Here is a 20,559-nt window from a genome sequence, read left to right as displayed (position 1 = left end):
CAAAGCCTGTGTTCTCTGCTTGCTAGTTGGGCTAGGATCTAAAGTGTGTCAGAACAGCACACACACCACTCCAACTTGAATGTATGTTGGTCAGCGCAAAAGCCTTGAAATGCTCGATGTGGGAGCATCTTCGCCTCATGGACTGAATTAGCTCAAGAATGATAGCATACCAGAATCTTCCCAAAGGACAACTATGGGAGGGAAATAAATGATATTCTTGCTAGTGGTGCTCCCATGCTGAACATTCATTTAAAACAAATGTTTGAAAGCATAAGATCAGTATCTGTAAAGATGTTAATCCTTTTGGTTTTGCTTTTGTTCTTATTTCATTCAGTAGGGAAAACACCATTGTACAATGCAGCTAATACAGCTTTGAATTTTTAAAATTCTCATCCTTGTTTTTAAATCTATCTGTTGTGTCCCCTCTCCCAACTTTGAAGCTTTGACCAGCCCAACAATCCTCCAAGCTCTCTGCATTAGCTGCTTCTGGCCTCTTGTGCAACCCCAATCTTAGTATTTCACCATTTATGGCTGCACCTTTGCTGGTTTGAGGTCGCACAGCTGAATTGCAGATTGAATTGGCTGGGTTTATAACACTCCTTATAGAATCCATAACTGCAAAGACTTTGCCAAATTACTCCCAAATAAGGAGATCACCAAACACAATTTCACTCTCTCTTGTTTGGTTGTACAGATCTTGAGAATTGCTGAAAAAAGATAAATTTTCTGAAAACTTTTCATCTTGTACTCATCAGGATAATTTTCAAGAATATCAGTTTGTGGGAAAAACCAACAATTTATACTATTTTGAAAGGAGAGTGCTGATTAGTTACTGTAGTAGAAGCACTGCTGTTGAGAATGAGCCGATTAGATGATGGTTGACAGTAAACTGCCAAGCTATATTTAAAATGAATTAGTGCAAATTAAGCAAACTAAAACTGGTAAATCACAGTTGATATACACCAATACTTACATCTGGAAGAATAGATATAGCAAAAGTGGATCTCTTAGATTTTATCAGCAGTGCACTGTCTATATGACACCTATTTCAGCCACAAAGTTTTTCCAGCATAGCGATTTCTTAAGACTTCCACTCCCTTTCCTTTGATGGTTGACAGTGTCTATAGGCAACAACTTCTTCATAAACAGAGCTCTCCCTGTGCAATCAATGATGAACTTATTTGCAGGACTTCTCAACTCACAGCACCCATCAGTCATGACAGAGCAGGTTTACTAGAACTACCTTTACCTCTGCACAGTATGTCCAGTTGTGGACCTTCAGCTGATCAAAAATGTAAGAAATAGTGGGACTGCCTTAAATATGCTTTCCAACTGTTCAGAAATCCAATTCTCTGACTCAATTTGCTGGCCACTTTTGCTGTTCAGCTGTTGCCTTTTTTTCTTTGTACTTTCTGCAACATCGCCTCTGTATTTCAACTTCCTGTTGGTCCTGCTTTCAGGTTTTGGGTTGCCAAGTCAATGGAACAATTCTTCTCATTATCCAAAAAATATAATTGATCCAATTACATACAATATATATTCTTAAAGTCTTTTTGAACAATTTTTAAAATGTTTGTGTAATTGTTTATAAAGTTGTTATAAATTTTCCTTTCTCCTCCATTTCTGGGTCAAAGGCCGCCACAAATCCAATCCAATTTATTGTAATCTTCTTCATACTTTGTCATGAAAATGTGGATGTCGCTACCACAAGGAAGGCTGAGATCAATATCATAGATACATATATCAGGAAGAACACACTGATTTTTTTCTTTACCTGGCGCAAGTGCCACCTTCCAAATTTATATTGTTTCTGTTTTTCAAATAACTTTTACTCTTTGAGGTATAAGACGAAGGAAAATTGAACAGGTGGGAGGAGAACTGCCGCAAGACCAACAGATGTAGGCTGCTAGTCAGAACTCTGAGAGGTACCTGTCTCGAGAAAAACATCAACATTGACCTGGAGAGCCAATCACAACGAAGAGAGAGAGAGAAAAGATTCAACCGCTGGCTGGTTTTAATATATGAATTTCCCTGTAAATCTTAATTGGGCGTTTTATTGGACTAGTATTATAGAAGGGAAGGTAAAGATAGGTTAGAGAAAGGAGGTGTAAATAGTTCTGGGTTAACTATTCTGTTATACTTTAAGAAATAATGTTGTTAATTTTTTACTTTAAATAGTTCTTAATCACATGAGTTTTCACAGATTACTAAACGAGATAAATCTTTTCTGTGTTGCTGTTTTAGATTAAGCAGGAGGGTTTACCCTGTGCCTTAACATTATATATCACAAAATTCAGACCCCTAAATAACATTGACTTTTTATTTCACTTCGAATTATACAGTATAGGTGGGTGAACTTTGACTTACTGAGAATGCGTGTCAACTCTTTGAAACAGCTATCTAATTTGTCTACTATCCTCCTCTTTTCCCATAGGCCTGCAATTATTGCCTTATCAAGTAGTTAACCAATTCCCATTCAAAACACCACTGAATATGCTCCACAAATATTTCAGGCAACGTGTTCCAGATCGTCAGAGCTCACTGCATAAAACAGTTTTTGTCATCTTAATTCTGGTTCTTCTCCCAATTATCTCTGGTTGCTGATCCTCTGACCCTGGAAAAGATAAAGTAAGGACCAACAATCAAAGCCCTCTCCTGATCTTGACCACCTCCATTAAATCTCTCTTTATCTTAACTGCTCTAAAGATAAAAACCACAGCTCTTCCAATCCCACTTCATCAATTGAAATCCCTCATCCCAACTGCCATTCTAGTAATTCTCTGCCACATCTGACTTGACTCCTTCCTAAATTGTTACCCTGAATACTTCAGCTAAGCTTATTAATAATTCATTAGGGTTTAGCATAATTTCCTTATTTTTATACTCTCTACCTCTATAAGGAAATAAACCTTACTTTTATAACAGCTATGCATTCTAGTCCTGTTTCTTTAAAGATATCTGTATGCTAATCCATGATTACATATTCTGTCATATGTCCAATGCCACAGGTGATCAGCTAATAATAAAATTTCAACTGTTGTTCTTGTACTACACTTGATGGTTACACTTCAGTGGCACATTGCATATGTTCACACTTTTTGCTTTCAAGTTCTTCACATTCTTCCAGGGAAACTTGGTTGATACCCTTCTATCTCCGTCGTCCTACATTTCTGCCAACTAATTTGTGAGAAAATATATTCATTATAATGCAAATTCATATATTTCATTGACTAATTTCTTAGAAAATGGTGATAAATCACTCAAATATATATTTTTCAAATATTTTCTGCCATTCCTACCCATAACCTTTCAAAAAATAGTTTCTTTCACATTAAACATTGATACTTAAATTGCGCATTCAACATAATTATTCTTGCTCATAAAGTCATCACTCATATGTCTGATCAGTATCATTGATGTTTTAATGTGAAATTCTCAGTCAGCCACAAAAACATAGCTTGCAGTTGTTTGGACAACAACTCCACTGCATGCATCAATAAAATTCTGCTAGTATGAGTGCTGAATGATATTTAAAAACATTTCAGGTTCTTATGGAGTTATCCTCTGCTGTTTAGTGAACAAGCATGATATTTTATACTCTGTAATCTTGAGAAGTTGATGGTTTTAACACTGGGAGGTTTCAGCTAGAGATAGCTAAATCTTTGTTTTACATTCATTCTCAAGCTATAGTCATTTCAGCCAAGGGCAAATTTTATTGCCAATCCTAGTTGTCCTTAAGATAATGGTGAGCTCTCTTTTTGAATCACTGCACCCAATGTGGTATAATAGACACACAGTTTGGGAATGTCAAGGATTTTGACATAATGACAGTGAAGGAAGGGTGATGCATTTCTAAGTTAGGATAGTGTGTGGCTTGGACGGGAACTTGGAGTGGTGTTCTAATGCAGTTACTGCCTGTATTGTTTTAAGTCGCAGACGGTGTGAAAGCAGGCATTGTGTCTGCAATTTCGAGAAGTGGAGTAGGGCCCTTGGTGTTGACCACATTGAGAACCTTCCGTGGGCAGTTATGCTTAATTAAAAGCCAAATCCTGTTGCTGCTCTGTTTTAATGGGTTTCTCTCCAAAGAATCTCCAGTCTCCAAACTATTCTTGGAAACAGAATTTTCTGATTACATCTAGCACCTACATATAGTACCCTATATGACCTCAGGGTGTGCAGAAGTGCCTTTCTATAAATTGAAGCACTTTTAGAAATATTCCAATTAGGGAAAGACAACAGCCAATAGTGTGCAACAACTCCCAAAAAGCATTGACAATGGTCAGATCATCTGCCTTTGGTGGTATTGGCGAAGGATAAATGTTGATACTTGGCAGAACTCTGCTTCTGTTTCCAAACAGTGCCATGGGATGTGTAGTTTTTATTTCATAGGGCAGGCAGGACTTTGTTTTCAAGCCTCATCTTTCAGAATGAGCCAGGATACTGAATTCAGTTCAAGTATAAGGAGTCAGACTGTGAATGAATAATTGTTCAGCCTTGTTTGGAATTGTTGATTAGTCTATCTTTCTGATGATTGCGATAGCTCATCTGTATTCAGGCATCAAGTTTCAGTTTCTAGTTCACTTATCATTTATTGTTGCAACACAATAAGAAAGGGTCAACTCCTGACCTCAAGAGCCATGAGATCCAAGTGGCTCTTCTGAATGTAAGGCTGTGTCACCAAATTTTCAAGTGTAAGCAGTTTATTTCTTGAACTTTGCACCAGCATGTGGGATGCTGAGACATGCCAATAATTAGAATTCCTGTGTTATAGTCCAGAAAATTTGCTGTTTCCATAAGACTCATTCATATTGCAACAATAAAAATTTTAAACATAGCTTTGTTTTCTAGGAATTTAAGTAAATGAAAATATAAGAATCATCTTTTCTAAATTTTTCCTGTTTAATTATTCATCATCTCTTCTCAGCACTGTTTGAATGGAAGCATGACATTTTAAATTGTTCTTAGGTTTTTATTTGACATGACCCTGACAGGATAGTAGTGTAGAGTATACAGCACTGAAACTGCTCAAATGGTATTTATATTCCCATTCCATCTACCCCATCTCAGCCTTTCATTAAACATTTCTATTTGATTTTCTCTTGTGCTGTAGTTTCCTTTGCTTAAGTCTCTTGTATTCACGTATGCTAAGCATGGAGTAAAAGAATTTCCTCTCTTCCTTGATGAATGTATTAGTGGCAATGATTCAACTGCATGGGTTTCCTCCGGGTGCTCCGGTTTCCTCCCACAGTCCAAAGATGTGCAGGGTCAGGTGAATTGGTCATACTAAATTGCCCGTAGTGTTAGGTAAGGGGTAAATGTAGGGGTATGGGTGGGTTTCGCTTCGGCGGGTCGTTGTGGACTTGTTGGGCCGAAGGGCCTGTTTCCACACTGTAATCTAATCTAATTTAATCTAATCTAATCTAAACTTTATCAATCACCCATGGATGGAAAAGGAGGCAGATGGACCTGCAAATTAAGGCAGTGTCTCTATGCCCACCCCTCTTCAACTTTGACAGGTTGAAAAGGCTTCTTTGGCTTTGGCCAAATGGGGATCCTTAAGTGGACTATAATGCTGAATTAAGAGCTTCATCTTGTTGCGTCTGTGATGTAACGGGTAATGGGAAAGGTTTAATCTTGATGCCTGTTAGTCAGTTGAAGGCCCTGTTCGCAGTTTTTCCTCCCTCCAGATCCACCTTATCCTGTCTCATTCCATTATTGCATTGAGATCCTGCATATATCTGAATGTCAGTTCTGTGACAGTACTTCACCTGTTTGACCATATTTGCACTATTGGCAGTGCCTATTGGTCATGTTTGGTGCTGTAGGTATGCAGAACTGCCAGCCTTGCTTGGCTGACAGCTTGATGAAGTGCAACTTCTCTCTGAAAACAGGTCCCATCTTGAACCAATTAAAGGGCATAAACTCAAAAAAAAAAAATAAAAAAAAAAATTGAAGGGTGAGCTAGCCAAACTGGCTTACCTCCTGTGCATTTACACCAGAGTGCAAGGAGCCTGACCTCCTGATAGAATTCCACCTTAATGGGCTTTTGTGATGCAGTAGTGCCCCTACCACTGGACCAGGAGGCCAAGGTTCAAGTTCTACCTGTTCCAAGGGTATCTGTAACCCTTTCCTATCTTGTATTTATGGCCCCTAATTTTGGATTTTCCCACAAATTAACAAACACTCCACAACTCCCTTAACAAAACTCATTCTTAATGTTAAATCATCTCTGATCTATTCTAAGCTTCCACTTTTCTGAAGACAAATGTTTCCATCCATTCAGTCTTTCCAATAATCCTCATCTTTCAATTCTAGTATCATCCCTAGACCATTTTTGGACTTTCTCCAGTGATTCTATATTCCATTTGAAGTGTAAACATAATGGGTATAAAAACTGGGAATAATGTTCTGGTCTCCTTACCTAAAACAAAGGATGTATTGAGTGAGGGTGCAGTGATTTACAAATTTGATTTCTGTATGCAAGAGCTGTCCTATGGAGAGATTGAGTGAAATAAAGTATAGGAGAATAAGAAATGGTTGAGTTGAAATACATAAAATTCTTAGGTGACTTGACCTTCAGCCCAACAAGTCCACAACGACACTCCGAGGAGTAACCCACCCAGACCCATTTCCCTCTGACTAATGCACCTATGGGCAATTTAGCATGGCTAGTTCATCTGCCCTGCACATCTTTGGACTGTGGGAGGAAACCCACGCAGACACTGGGAGAATGTGCAAACTCCACACACTGTCGTCTGAGGCTGGAATTGAACCTGGGACCCTGGTGTTGTGAGGCAGCAGTGCTAACCACTGAACCACCGTGCCACCCATACTAAAAGCCTTTTTCTCCTAGCTGGAGATTGAAGGACCTGGGGTTATAGTCTCAGGATTAGGGGTCAGCAATTGAATGCTGAAACAAGGAAAAATTTCATCCCTCAAAATATTTGTTAATCTTTGGAATTGTCTACCTCAGAGAATCTGAATGCTCAAACACAGAGTATGGATTTGGAATTAAGAGGTTTTGGGGATATGGGGAGAGTGCAAAAAAAGTGGAGTTTATGTGAACAGGACTGAATAAAACATTTCCTACGATATTGCAATCCTTCCTCAATTCTGTGACTGGGTGACTTTGTGACCTTTGGTGTAGTTGCAACTCTTGGCATGTGTCACAGAATTAGCTACTTCAATCCTTTGTGTGTAGATCAAACCTTTAATTGTTCTAACTTTTTCTTCACAGATTTCCAAATGAAATTCAGTCGGGCCTGCTTGAAGTCATTGCCCCATCAGTGAACTACTATCCTGATTTCTCTCATCTGAAAGAAACATTTGGTGATCCCAAAGAGCGGGTCAGGTAAATCCAGCTGAATCCAAAGAATGTGTTTGTTACCAACCTTTGTATCCTTGAGTAAACAAGTGAGAGGGGGAGACAGTGGCATCAGTTTCTAATATATAAATACAACTGACTGATATCTGAAGCCATTGGCTAAAGTTCAACCTGCACTCCTTAGTTACGCTCGGCTAGATTAACTTTGGGATTCTTGATCATGTAAGAATTTTGTTGAGACCCAAGGCCATCCCAACCTCAAAAATAAAACTTTAGCTAGTGATTGGTACCTAGCATTGGTTTTAATTTTGGAGCATTGCAAGAATTCAAGAAAGAAAAATAAGTCTTGTTTGCATCATGCCATTCATATTCTTGATGTCCCAAAGTACTTCATGGCCAATGAATTTTTATGAAGTACAGAGAACTACTGTTTGCTTAGGCATACATAGCCAATTTGTGCACACAGGCTCCTTCAAACAGCAAGAAGATAAATGATCAGTGTAAGATTTTCTTTTTAACTCTTGATACTTTTCAGATTGATCAGAGACCAGATCAAGGCTTTATACTATTGAACAATAAAAATCAAGAGGATTATGGATAGAGATTGACACAACTTTTAAGTCAGCAGTGAAACTCAGGCTACAAGTGATTAAAGTGTTCTCCTTTAGGACACCAAGGAGTTAATCCTCCAGTGACCTTACAAAGTATTTAACAGCACAAAAACAGTGCAGCTGGTCAATGCTGATGTTCATAATCCATGTGAGCCTCTTCCCACCCACCTTTATCTAATCCTAAACAACATAACGTTCTGTTCTTTTCTCCTTTGTGTTTATGCAGCTCTCCTTAAATGTGTGTGTAGCATTAACTCAGCTATTCCCTGTAGTAGCAAATTTCTCATTAAGAAAGTTTTTCCTGCATTCCCTATTGGATTTCTTAGCGACTATGTTACAAGAGTGGGCACAGGTTTTACTTTTGGCTGCAAACAGAGAAGAGCAATTTTTGCTTTTGTGTCCCCCATCCCCTCTTCCCTAGTTGCCCTTGAAAAAGTGGTGGTGGTAAGCTACATTCTTCAATCGCTGCAGTGGGTAACATAATGTCAGTAGGGAGAGAATTCCAGGATTTTGACCCAACAGCACTGAAAGCAGAATAATAATGAGTTGCATTCATCCAGGCAAGTGGGGAATATTCCATCACACTCCTGACCTGTGCCTTGTGACAGACAGGCTTTGGGACCTCGTGATGAGTTACTTACTGAAAGGCTCCAAGCCTCTGACTTGCTCTTGTAACCATAGTATTCATATAACTAATCCAATTCAGTTTCTGGTCAGTGGTAACCCCAAGATGTTGGTAGGGGATTAAGTAATGCTAATGCTCAGTAATGGTAATGCCATTGAATGTTAAGTGGTAATGGTTACATTCTCTCTTGTTGGAAGTGGTCATTGCGAGGCATTTGTATGGCACAAATATAAATTGCAACCTTTCAGCAATGTCGAGGTCTTGCTGCATTTGGATATGGATTGGTTCAGTGTCTGACGAATTGCAAACTGAGCATTGTTCAATCATTGGCAAACATCCCCACTTCTGACCTCATGACGGAGGGAAATTCATTCAGAAGGACATTTGGAATTCTCTTCCATGAACAACAGTTGATGCCATATCAGTGGCCTAATGTTAAATTTGAGAATAAGGGAATTTTTTTTTTTGTAAATATATCTATTAGCAATTTTTTTTTAACTTTACAAAAATATAAAATTATTTAAAAATACAATCAATAACAAATATTAGTATAATAAAAAGAAAACCAACACAAAAACCATACAACTACTGTCTCCTAACTATTAACCTACCCTCTAATACAAAACAAACCCTAACACTGTGCAAAGCAACACCAAAAAAACCCCCAGAAAATACAGAACAGCTATGCTTGGCGCAAAGCTCCCAAATAGAGAAACGGGAGCATTGCATATATACCTGTATTAACTCAGGAGACTCTCTCCAGGGCCCAGGGCTTGACAAATCTAACTATCCTGGTTAAACAAACGCTCTAGTTAAGACAACTGGCAAATCTGTTTCCAAATAACTCAAGTAGGACTGCCATGTCTTATAAAAATGGTCTGTTGTATGGTGCACCATGTTTGTAAAAATAAAAGTCCAAGGGAATGTGCTCCATAATTAATTTCTGTCATTCCAGCAAGCCCGGTGGGTTCTCAGACACCCAATTCATCAGAATATTCTTCCGTGCACAGTATGCGAGAATATTAAATAGTTTCTTCCCATGCCCGTCTAAAGGTGGTAAATTCGGTAGACCTAAGAGGAGAGAGATCGGGTCTACTTTGACTTCAGTCCACAATACCCTCCCTATCTCTCACACCACAGCGCTCCAGTAAACACGAAGCCTGTGGTATGTCCAGAAGCAATGGGTAAGAATACCTACACTTATTTTACATTTGGGGCACAGTAAAGATGCCCCTTTTTTAAACTTCGCCAGACGGTCTGGTGACAGATAAGCCCTGTGCAGAACTTTTAACTGTGTAGCGCATGTCCTATTACAGACAGATCTTTTCAGTATTCTCCCATGTTTCAGAAGAGATCTCCACTTCTCGCTCTTGCTCCCAGACCTCTCCTAACCGGTTAATATCCTGCCAGGCCCTGCCACCCAGCAGGCTATAGAGGGCACTAACCAAAAGCGTGATTGTGGAACGTAACAACAACCTCTCTGTATCGGGCTTATACGGCTTAGTGAGAAGTGTAGTCTTCTGGATGAAATCCCTAACCTGAAAAAAACGGAAAAGATCTCTGCTGGGCAACCTGTATTTGCAGCTCAGTTGCTCAAAAGACATCATAACCTCCCCCTCAAACAAGTCTCCAAAACTAGAAACTCCTAGGGAATTTTGTTTAACAAAGATTGAGGGGTATAGGACAAAAGTGGACGTGCTCACTTCAGTCACACATCAACCACTGAATGGAGGATTAGGCTTGAGGGGTAAGTGACCCACTGTTGTTCCTGTGTTTCCATAAATGGAAAACCTTAAGGTCCCAACTATGGCCTTTCAGAAATTATTCTGATGTAACTGATTTGTTTTTGATTCCAATTAAAACTTATCTATATAGAAATTTGGGCTTTGTTACTCAGTTGTGAGACTTTCATCTTCAACAAATTGTTACAAATGGGGATAGAGACAAACCAGACGAAGGTGATTTTACACTGGATAGATTTGCAGTTACAATTTATATTGCTTGAAAGAAATCAGTATAATATCTTACTCCAATCTGTGAACCTCATTATGGCTGCCACTGTCTCAGTTTTTATGAAACACTCGTAACATAAATATCTGCTGCACTTTCCCTTCCTGAATCTGAAGTTGGTGCCCTGTCATTCTCATCCTTGCATTTAAATCATTTCATACTCTCACCCTCTGTTCATTGCCCTTAATCTTTGTAAACTCCTCCAGCCATACAGCCTTCAGCAAGCTCTGCACTCCTTCAGTTGTATCCTCTTAACCATCCCTGATTTTCATGGTTTCATTGTTGGCAGCTGTGCCTTGACCTTCCTAAATCCAGGCTCTGGAGTGCTCTTTACATGCCTCTCTCCATCATTTTTCATTTAAGGTCTATCTTCTAACTTAAGATTTGGCGTAGTTTTAACTCATCTGTCCTAAAATATCCTTAAGCAACTCTAAAATGCTTTGGCGTGAAATGTTGCATGGCAGATAGATTTAGCAGTATTTTATTATGCCCCAAATATGTTAATAGTCCGTAAAACTTGTTTCCGATAAAGATAGAGGAGAAGTGGCTTTGTTTTGTAATTCAAGATGATCGTAACTTGGTGCAGGAGTGTGGTGTGAATATTTCATGCCATATGTCAGGCAAAGTGGATTTTCTCTTGGGCTTACAACTGTGGGGTCACAGAGTAGGTCTGAACTACAGTGTGAATTAATTCATTATCTATTTTTGTCTGATTATGCCACTCTGAAGTTTTGTTGACTGCACGGTGTAAATGAGACTTGTTACTATAATTGGGCTGCTTTGTTATCGAAGAAGAAATGGAGGAGTATGACGTAGTTATTGGATGGCTTTTGCAAAATATTTCAAAGCCATTCTCTGCTGTTGAAATCTGTAGTCTTACTGTGACTACTCTGGGAAGGAGTTCATGCAGTGCATCAAGACAGAATGCAGATCTCAATATCAAGAGAAAGACTGGAATATTTTCTTCTCGTTTCAGATGGAGAACAAAGCAGAACCTGGATTATTGCTTTTTAATGATGTATGCTCAATTGAAGGGTACCTATTATGTACAGGTAAGATAGCTCACACACGCTCTTTTTATGTAACCCCTGCTTTAGAGAAAGCTGTCTTAGTTGGATGAAAATGTTTATTGATCACAGCAAAGCAGGAAACAGGCACAGCCCCAAGTAGCAGCTGGCTTACAGTTCTCAGGAACCATTTGGTCAATTCTGTATTGATTTACCCATTGAAAAGTTTCAGAAAGCAATTAGGTTGTCATCAAACTGTTAATAATTAACATTGTTTTTGACAAATGCTTTGCAAGACCCTAATGCAGTATCATATACAAAGAAAACTATCTTCAAGTGCCAGTGAGCCTGTTTGTAAGTATTTCGGTGATGTGATTCACTATGTGCCTTTATAAAATTCACTTCGTTTTTTTGTACATAATAAGATGATAGCAATCAGAATGAAACAACACAGCAGAAGACCACTGATCCATTGTGTCTGTGCTAGCTCTGTGAAAGAGAATTTAGTCCCACTACCCCCTGCCTTTTACTCCATAGCCCTGCAGATTTTTCAAATATAAGTCGTAGTGCTTTTTTTCCTCTCTCACTACCTGCTTTTTCAGCAGTACATTCCAGGTCATCATAAGACATGGAAGAAAAAAAAAATCCTAATTTTTACCTGGACCTTTCCTCTCTTGTCAACATTCAATAAAGTCCTGAGAAATGTCATTGCCTATGTTTTCTAGATAGTGGTCCCTGGGCGAAAAAGGACTGGTAAGCTCTTGTTTAGTAAGGGGATCAAAGGTTTCAGGGAGAAGGCAGGAGAATGGGGTTGATAAACATATCAGCCAGAATTGAATGGCAGAGCAGACTTGATGGGGTGAATGGCTTAATTCTGCTGCTAGTCTCACATGTGCCCATTTTATGCACCCCCTGCATAATCTTCTAGTCTCATGGTAATGAAGCACTTGAAACTTCAGAAGAAATTCATAGACACCCTATAAAATATCAATGTTGTTTCACCAGAAGCTTTAAGCTGGATATCTGAGTTACGTATTGATATTTTACTTGATTCATACTACTATAATACAATAGAACTCAACTTGAATAAATGCAGCTTTTCTTCAAATACAAAACTTTCTCCACTGTAATTTCATTTCTTTTTATAAAGACTGTTCTTACCTTGTCCATCTTTCCTCTTTTTAAAAAAAAAGGACGGTCTTGCACCTTCTGACGGTCATCTGACTGTTCTGCTTTCTTTTCAATGAGAAAATTTGATAAATATGCAGAAAAGAATACAGCATGAGGTCACTGGGCAAATGTGGGCCAGTGAATTGCATTTTGAATTATTCAGTAGACAAACCATTTTGTGACAACTTTGTGGGAAGCTAGGGAAGAGATTGCTGGGCCTCTTGCTGAGACGTTTGTATCATTGATACCCACGATGAGGTGCCGAAAAACTGGAGGTTGGCTAATGTGCAATTATTTGAGAATGGTGGTGAGAAAAAGACACGGAGCTATAGACCGGTGACCCTGATATCAGTGGAGGGTAAGTTGTTCGAGGGGATTCTGAGGGATAGGATTTGCATCCATTTAGAAAAGCAAGGACTGATTAGGGATAGTCAACTTGGCTTTGTGCATGGGAAATTGTGTCACTAACTTGATGTGAGATTTTTTGAGAAAATGACAAGGAAGGTTGTTGAGGGCAGAGTGGTAGACCTTGTCGAAATGGACTTCAGCAAGATGTTCAACAATGTTCAGCACGGTAGACTGGTTAACAAGGTTAGGTTACATGGAATACAGGGAGATCCACCAAATTAGATACAAAATTGGCTTGAAGGTATGAAACAGGGTTCTGGTGGAGGGTTGTTTTTCAGACTGGAGGTCTGTGGCCAGCGGTGTACCAGAAGGATTGGTGCTGGGTCCACTGCTTTTCATCATTTTATAGAAATTATTTGGAATGTAAATATGGGAGGTATGGTTAGTAAGTTTGTAGGTGATACCCGAATAGGTTGTGTAGTGGGCAGTGAAGAAGTATTTCCGGCTGATATCTGTGTGCACAAAGCTGCACAGAAATAGATATGTACATTTGTGGGTGGCATGGTGGCTCAGTGGTTAGCACTGTTGCCTCACAGCACCAGGGACCTGGCTTTAATTCCCACCTCGGGCAACAGTCTGTGTGGAGTTTGCACATTCTCACCGTGTCTGTCGGTTTCCTCCAGGTGCTCCAGTTTCCTCCCATAGTCCAAAGATGTGCAGGTTAGGTGAATTGGCCATGCTAAATTGTCCGTAGTGTTAGGTGGATTAGTCAGGGGTAAAGGTAGGGGAATGGGTCTGGCTGGGTTGCTCTTTGAAGGGTCAGTGTGGACTTGTTGGGCCAAAGGGCCTGTTTCCATGCTGTAGGGAATCTAATCTAATCTAATCTATGTGTAATGAAGTACATCGAATTTTATAGTTGCTGCAACAGATCCAGGCCAACAGATTTTTAAAATTTGTTAGAATCGCGTTTGCAACTAAAGTTTCTGTTTAAACCTGCAGGTAAAAGCTGTTGATCATCACACCTATCCAAGTTTATTGACTGAAGTGTGAACTTCTTCTTCCTTTCCTTTAGTTGGAAGATGATATTGTGGTGAGACCCAATTATTTAAGCACAATGAAGAATTTTGCACTGCAGCAACCATCTGAAGAGTGGATGATCCTGGAATTTTCCCAGCTGGGATTTATTGGTAAACATTCAGATGAATATTATCAAAATTAATTAATTAGTGAATTGCCTCATCTGAATTTTCCATTTCACTTACAAACCCAAGCTTAGAATAGCTTTCTTGCAATGCCTGATCTACTACTTCAAATACACTTTTAGCGCCAGGCATTAAAAGTAAAATCTTCCATAAGGGCATAAGAAGTAGGAGCAGAAGTAGACCATTGAGTCCTTCAAACATGATCTCCTATTCAATCGCATCATGGCTGAACTTATACTGTCTCCCATCCTTTCAGTCTCTGTATTAAATATAGTTGACAGCAGAGCATTCAGCCCTTCTGAGGTAGAGAAATCTAAAGATCCACAACCCTCTGAGTTAATACAGTTTCCTCCGCCCTAAATGGCCACCTTTCTTATTTTGGAACTATTATCTCTTGATCTAAAGTCCAAGAATGTGTAGTTCAGTGGATTGGCCCATAGTGTCCAGGGATGTGCAGGTTAGATGGATTAGCCATGAGAAATCCAGGTTTACAGGGATAGGATGGGGGGAGTGGGTCTGGGTGAGATGCTCTTCAGAGGGTCAGTGGGGGCCAAATGGCCTATTTCCATACTCTAGGGATTGGATGATTCTAAACTCTCCAGCCAAAGGAATTAACACACAACATTGAAACAGAAACGCAAGAGAATGCTTTTACATAGTTCTGTCCAAAATGTAATGAAATAACCCTTATCTGTAACTCCTTTCATGGACTCTGGATGTCCCAAAGTGCTTTACACACTTTAAAGTGTAGCAATGGTGTAATGGTGGCAGCCATTTTGTGAACAGTAAGCTCCCAAACACCACAATGAGGTAATGACTTGACAATGAGTTTGAGATATCACATTGTTCTATGATTCTGTTAGATCAGGACGAGTATTGGCCATAAAACCAGGAAAAAGCCACTGCTTTTCTTTGAATAGTGCAGTGAGAACTTATGCATTTGCCTGAAAGTGGATGGGAACTTAATTGTAACATCTCACCTGATTGGTGACACCGCCCTCTGTGTGACACTCGCTCAGTACTTTACTGGGACCATTGGCCTCAATTCTGCACTCAAACTCTTGAAATGGGACTTAATCTTGCACCTTCTAACTATGAGGTGAGAGTGATACCCAGTGGACCCCATCTGAGAGCAGAAATGGAGAGTTGCTGACATTTCTTATTCAGTCATAGAGATGTACAGCATGGAAACAGACTCTTCAGTTCAACTCGTCCATGCCATGTCCAATCCCATTTACCAGTATTTGGCCCATATTCCTGTCAACCTTGCTATTCATATACCCATCCAGATACCTTTAAATGTTGGAATTGTACCAGCCGCCTCCTCCCACCACCACCACCACCACCACCACCTCCGACAGCTCATTCCATACATGCTCTCCGTGAAAAAGTTGCCCCATGGGTCCTTTTTAAACCTTTCCCCTCTCGCCTTATGCCCTCTAATTTTCGATTCCCCTATTCTGGGGGAAGAAGACCTTGATTATTCACCCTATCCATGCTCCTTGTGATCTTATGAACCTCCAAAAGGTCACCCCTCTGCCTCTGGCGGTCCAGAGAAAATAGCCTCAGCCTTTTCCTATAGCTCAAATCCTCCAAACCTGGCAACGTCCTTGTAAATCTTTTCTCTACTCTTTAAAGTCTCACAACATCATTTCTATAGCATTCCTATTTCTTCATCCTTTTGGAGTTAATTTCCTTCTGGGTTATGTTCTTTACAATCTTGAATGTTGCCTTGTTTTCATCAGCACAAGCAAAGTGATTTTATGTTGCTTTTTTATGTATTGCTGAAATATAACATTAATAAATTTGTTTTGACTTGGTAACATTCCCCTCCAAGCCACGTGTGGAAAATAGTATGGCACTAGTTCTATCTTCTAAAAATCAATGTAATTTTTGGCACAGATCACAATGAGGAAGTGTCTGGTAAACATTTTTGTTCAAAGTAATTGGAGGTAATGGCCTGGTGGTATTATGATTGGACTGTTCATCCAGAGACCCAGGTAATGTTCTGGGGACCTGGCTTTAAATCCCACCATGGCAGATGGTGCAATTTGAATTCAATAAAAATCTGGAATTAAGAGTATGATGACCACCATGAATCCACTGCTGATTGTCAGAAAAACCCAACTGGTTCACTAGTGTCCTTTTTAGGGAAGGAAAATTCCATCCTTACCTGGTCTGGCCTCCAGGTAAAAACAATGACTGCAGATGCTGGAAACCAGATTCTGGATTAGTGGTGCTGGAAGAGCACAGCAGTTCAGGCAGCATCCAAGGAGCAGCGAAATCGACGTTTCGGGCAAAAGCCCTTCATCAGGAATAAAGGCAGAGAGCCTGAAGCGTGGAGAGATAAGCTAGAGGAGGGTGGGGGTGGGGAGAAAGTAGCATAGAGTACAATAGGTTCATCCCCGAGGGAAAAAAAACACTCCACCCTCTCCTCCCTGACCTCTCACCTTCATCCCCTCGAAAAAAAAACCTCGTGCTCCCGCGAGGAGGTTGAGCAATTCATCAACTTCACCAACACATTCCACCCTGACCTTAAATTTACCTGGACCATCTCTGACACCTCCCTCCCCTTCCTGGACCTCTCCATCTTCATTAATGACGACCGACTTGACACTGACATTTTTTACAAACCCACCGACTCCCACAACTACCTGGATTACATCTCTTCCCACCCTACCTCTTGCAGAAATGCCATCCCATATTCCCAATTCTTTCGCCTCCGCTGTATCTGCTCCCAGGAGGACCAGTTCCACCACAGAACACACCAGATGGCCTCCTTCTTTAGAGACCGCAATTTCCCTTCCCACATGGTTAAAGATGCCCTCCAACGCATTTCGTCCACATCCCGCACCTCCGCCCTCAGACCCCACCCCTCCAACCGTAACAAGGACAGAACGCCCCGGTACTCACCTTCCACCCTACCAACCTTCGCATACACCAAATCATCCACTGACATTTCCGCCACCTCCAAAAAGACCCCACCACCAGGGATATATTTCCCTCCCCACCCCTTTCCACTTTGCGCAAAGACCGTTCCCTCCGTGACTACCTGGTCAGATCCATGCCCCCCTACAACCCAACCTCCCATCCTGGCACCTTCCCCTGCCACCACAGGAACTGTAAAACCTGCGCCCACACCACCTCCCTCACCTCTATGCAAGGCCCTAAAGGAGCCTTCCACATCCATCAAAGCTTTACCTGCACATCCACTAATATCATTTATTGTATCGGTTGCTCCCGATGCGGTCGTCTCGACATTGGGGAGACGGGGCGCCTCCTAGCAGAGCGCTTTAGGGAACATCTCCGGGACACCCACACCAATCAACCACACTGCCCTGTGGCCCAACATTTTAACTCCCCCTCCCACTCTGCCGAGGACATGGAGGTCCTGGGCCGCCTCCACCGCCGCTCCCTCACCACCAGACGCCTGGAGGAAGAACGCCTCATCTTCCGCCTCGGAAGACTTCAACCAACCCCAGGGCATCAATGTGGACTTCAACAGTTTCCTCATTTCCCCTTCCCCCACCTCATCCTCGTTCCAAACTTCCAGCTCAGCACTGTCCCCATGACTTGTCGTACCTGCCTATCTCCTTTTCCGCCTATCTCCTTTTCCGCCTATCTCCTTTTCCGCCTATCTCCTTTTCCGCCTATCTCCTTTTCCGCCTATCTCCTTTTCCGCCTATCTCCTTTTCCGCCTATCTCCTTTTCCGCCTATCTCCTTTTCCGCCTATCTCCTTTTCCGCCTATCCACTCCACCCTCTCCTCCCTGACCTATCACCTTCATCCCCTCCCCCAATCACCTATTGTACTCTATGCTACTTTCTCCCCACCCCCACCCTCCTCTAGCTTATCTCTCCACGCTTCAGGCTCTCTGCCTTTATTCTTGATGAAGGGCTTTTGCCCAAAACGTTGATTTCGCTGCTCCTTAGATGCTGCCTGAACTGCTGTGATCTGGCCTCCATGTGATTCCAGACCCACAACAATGTGGTTGGCTCTTAACTGCCATCTGGGCAATTAGGGATGGGTAATAAATGCTGGCCTTGCCAGTGACTCCCACTCCCATGAATGATTTTTAAAAAAAAAAATCAGGACAGCCCTTCTAACACATTCGTCACCAACCACAGCTAGCTTCCTTCCTTCCTGACATGAAGCAGAGCACTAAAACTTGGACAGCCTTGATGCTGTTCTAGGAAACTGTAAACAAAATCTGTTAGGAAGATGCAGTGAGGTTTGCTTCTTGTCCATGAGCTCTTGAAGTCCCAAGTGATTATCAGTAGATCTTCCTGTCTGTACTGTGGGGGGGGGGGGGGATGCCTCCAGCATGTCATGTAGCTACAACTGACAAAATAAGAGAAGGAAGTGCTCTGAGATGTCTTTGTAGACATTCTCATTGGCAACTGTTTATCCTACAAAGCAATCAGATATGATCCTGTTGAATAGTAAAAAAAGGTTATAGGACAAATTCCTCTTCCTGTCCCTAAACTCTGAAGGTTTTATTTGTTTTTAAAGGGTGGGTTTGCTGTTTAGTTTGGATGGAAGCATTTAATTGGGATATTTGAGCAACAACATTCAATTCTGTTATGTTTTTGTATAGACCTATTTGTTTTTCAAACTCATGAAAACATCTTTGAAAATAAGGGAGCTGTTGAATTTCCTAAACTTAATTCTGATCCTACATTTGGGGATATTTCCTGCCTCAGTCCCTGAAGAATTAAGGAGAGAATCTAATAAGCTGTGTTCCTGCGAAATGAACCACACTGATGCCCTAATAGTATTACTTGAATTGGCTGAACTATTCTAAATATCCTTGTATCTGGTAAACTATTACGTTAATGAGATAATTAACTAGAGGTGATTTTGGAAAGTCTTTAATATCTGAATGAGATTTTGTAGATGCTGTAATGTTCATGTTTGCTAAGCAGTCAAATGTTTTCTAAATGGTTCTACCCTGATTTTAAAAAGGTACAAAAGAGGTACAAAATATTTGGGTACTTGAAAAGTCTATTGATTATATAACTGAATAATAAAATGTCCAGGCTCATGATAGCTATGATGGATTGATCTTGTTTGTTGTGTAGTTACTGCTTTATAGGCTGATGTGCTCAAATCCGAGTTTCTTTTGATTGTATTTTCCATTCCTATATCTGCTATTTGCCCAACAAGTGAACCTTTATTAAGAGATAATTCAATAATGCCACTGGTTTTCTAGTGTAAGGGATCTAAATTAAATACAATGTGCGTGCACTGTGTCCAAATTGGCATCACTGTCTGTATTGGGAATCTAGCCTGTTAATGACCTGTTGCAAGACCAAAGTGGTAAAAACTGCATCTTTATAACATAGAAATGCATCCCATTTTGGTTCACAGAAGTGTCATCGAATGGAAATTGCTACCAATGAATATAGTCTTTTAAGACTGGTGGCTAAAACCTTGGTTGAAGAGGCAGGTTTTGAGAAATATCCTGGAAAAATAAATGAGGCAGGGAGGTTTCGAATAATTTAGTGCAATTTTAGCCAGGGGAGAGGGGGGAAGTTTGGGGAAGGAATGACTACAATAATAGATTAAATGGTAGAATTCTCAAATGGAGCATTAACACTGGAATGGACTAATTGGCCCACTTCTGGGCCCTATAATTTATGTAATTGTACAGGAGGGGACCATCTGGTCCATTATGATGAATACATAGCTCTTTGAAAGAGCTAGAAAGTGAGGTCTGCAGATGCTGGAGATCAGAGATGGAAATGTGTTGCTGGAAAAGCGCAGCAGGTCAGGCAGCATCTAGGGAACAGGAGAATCGACGTTTCGGGCATTAGCCCTTCTTCAGGAGAAGGGCTAATGCCCGAAACGTCGATTCTCCTGTTCCCTAGATGCTGCCTGACCTCCTGCGCTTTTCCAGCAACACATTTCCATCTCTTTGAAAGAGCTATCCAATTAGTCCTATTCCCTGCACTTTCCACTCTTTCCTTTTTAAAAAATATATATCCAATTATTTTTTGTACGTTTTTATTAAATCTGCATCCACTGCCAATTCAGGCAGTGCCTTCCAGGGCATAACAATTTGCTGTTAATAAACTACTTTCCACCTCCATCTATTTCTTTTACCAAATACCTTAAATCGGAGTCATTTTCTATTGGCAGGTGGATCAATTACACACGATTTCTCCCTATCTATTCTGTCAAGATGTCAAATGTGAACTGGTTGGTAGCATATTGGTCTCTGAATCAGAAAGCTTTGTGCTCAAAGACTTGAGCTCAAATG

At 40.6% G+C, this 20,559-nt stretch overlaps 1 protein-coding gene across 2 annotated transcripts in view; it reads left to right on the top strand.

Annotated features, from left to right (window-relative positions):
• mgat4b (alpha-1,3-mannosyl-glycoprotein 4-beta-N-acetylglucosaminyltransferase B) overlaps positions 1-20,559 on the top strand; it is a 245,870-nt gene that overhangs the window by 173,715 nt on the left and 51,596 nt on the right. For both annotated transcript variants that reach the window (XM_043703124.2, XM_043703125.2), the window contains 3 exons: positions 7,238-7,351; positions 11,547-11,622; positions 14,168-14,282. In XM_043703124.2, the coding sequence (XP_043559059.2) occupies positions 7,238-7,351; positions 11,547-11,622; positions 14,168-14,282 (305 nt within the window). The remainder of the gene's footprint in view (positions 1-7,237; positions 7,352-11,546; positions 11,623-14,167; positions 14,283-20,559) is intronic.

Source organism: Chiloscyllium plagiosum, unplaced genomic scaffold, assembly GCF_037043375.1.
Source record: "Chiloscyllium plagiosum isolate Xiang-an unplaced genomic scaffold, Cpla_swu_hap1 HiC_scaffold_16, whole genome shotgun sequence".
Taxonomy (NCBI): domain Eukaryota; kingdom Metazoa; phylum Chordata; class Chondrichthyes; order Orectolobiformes; family Hemiscylliidae; genus Chiloscyllium; species Chiloscyllium plagiosum.
This window is presented reverse-complemented; position numbering and strand designations above follow the sequence as displayed.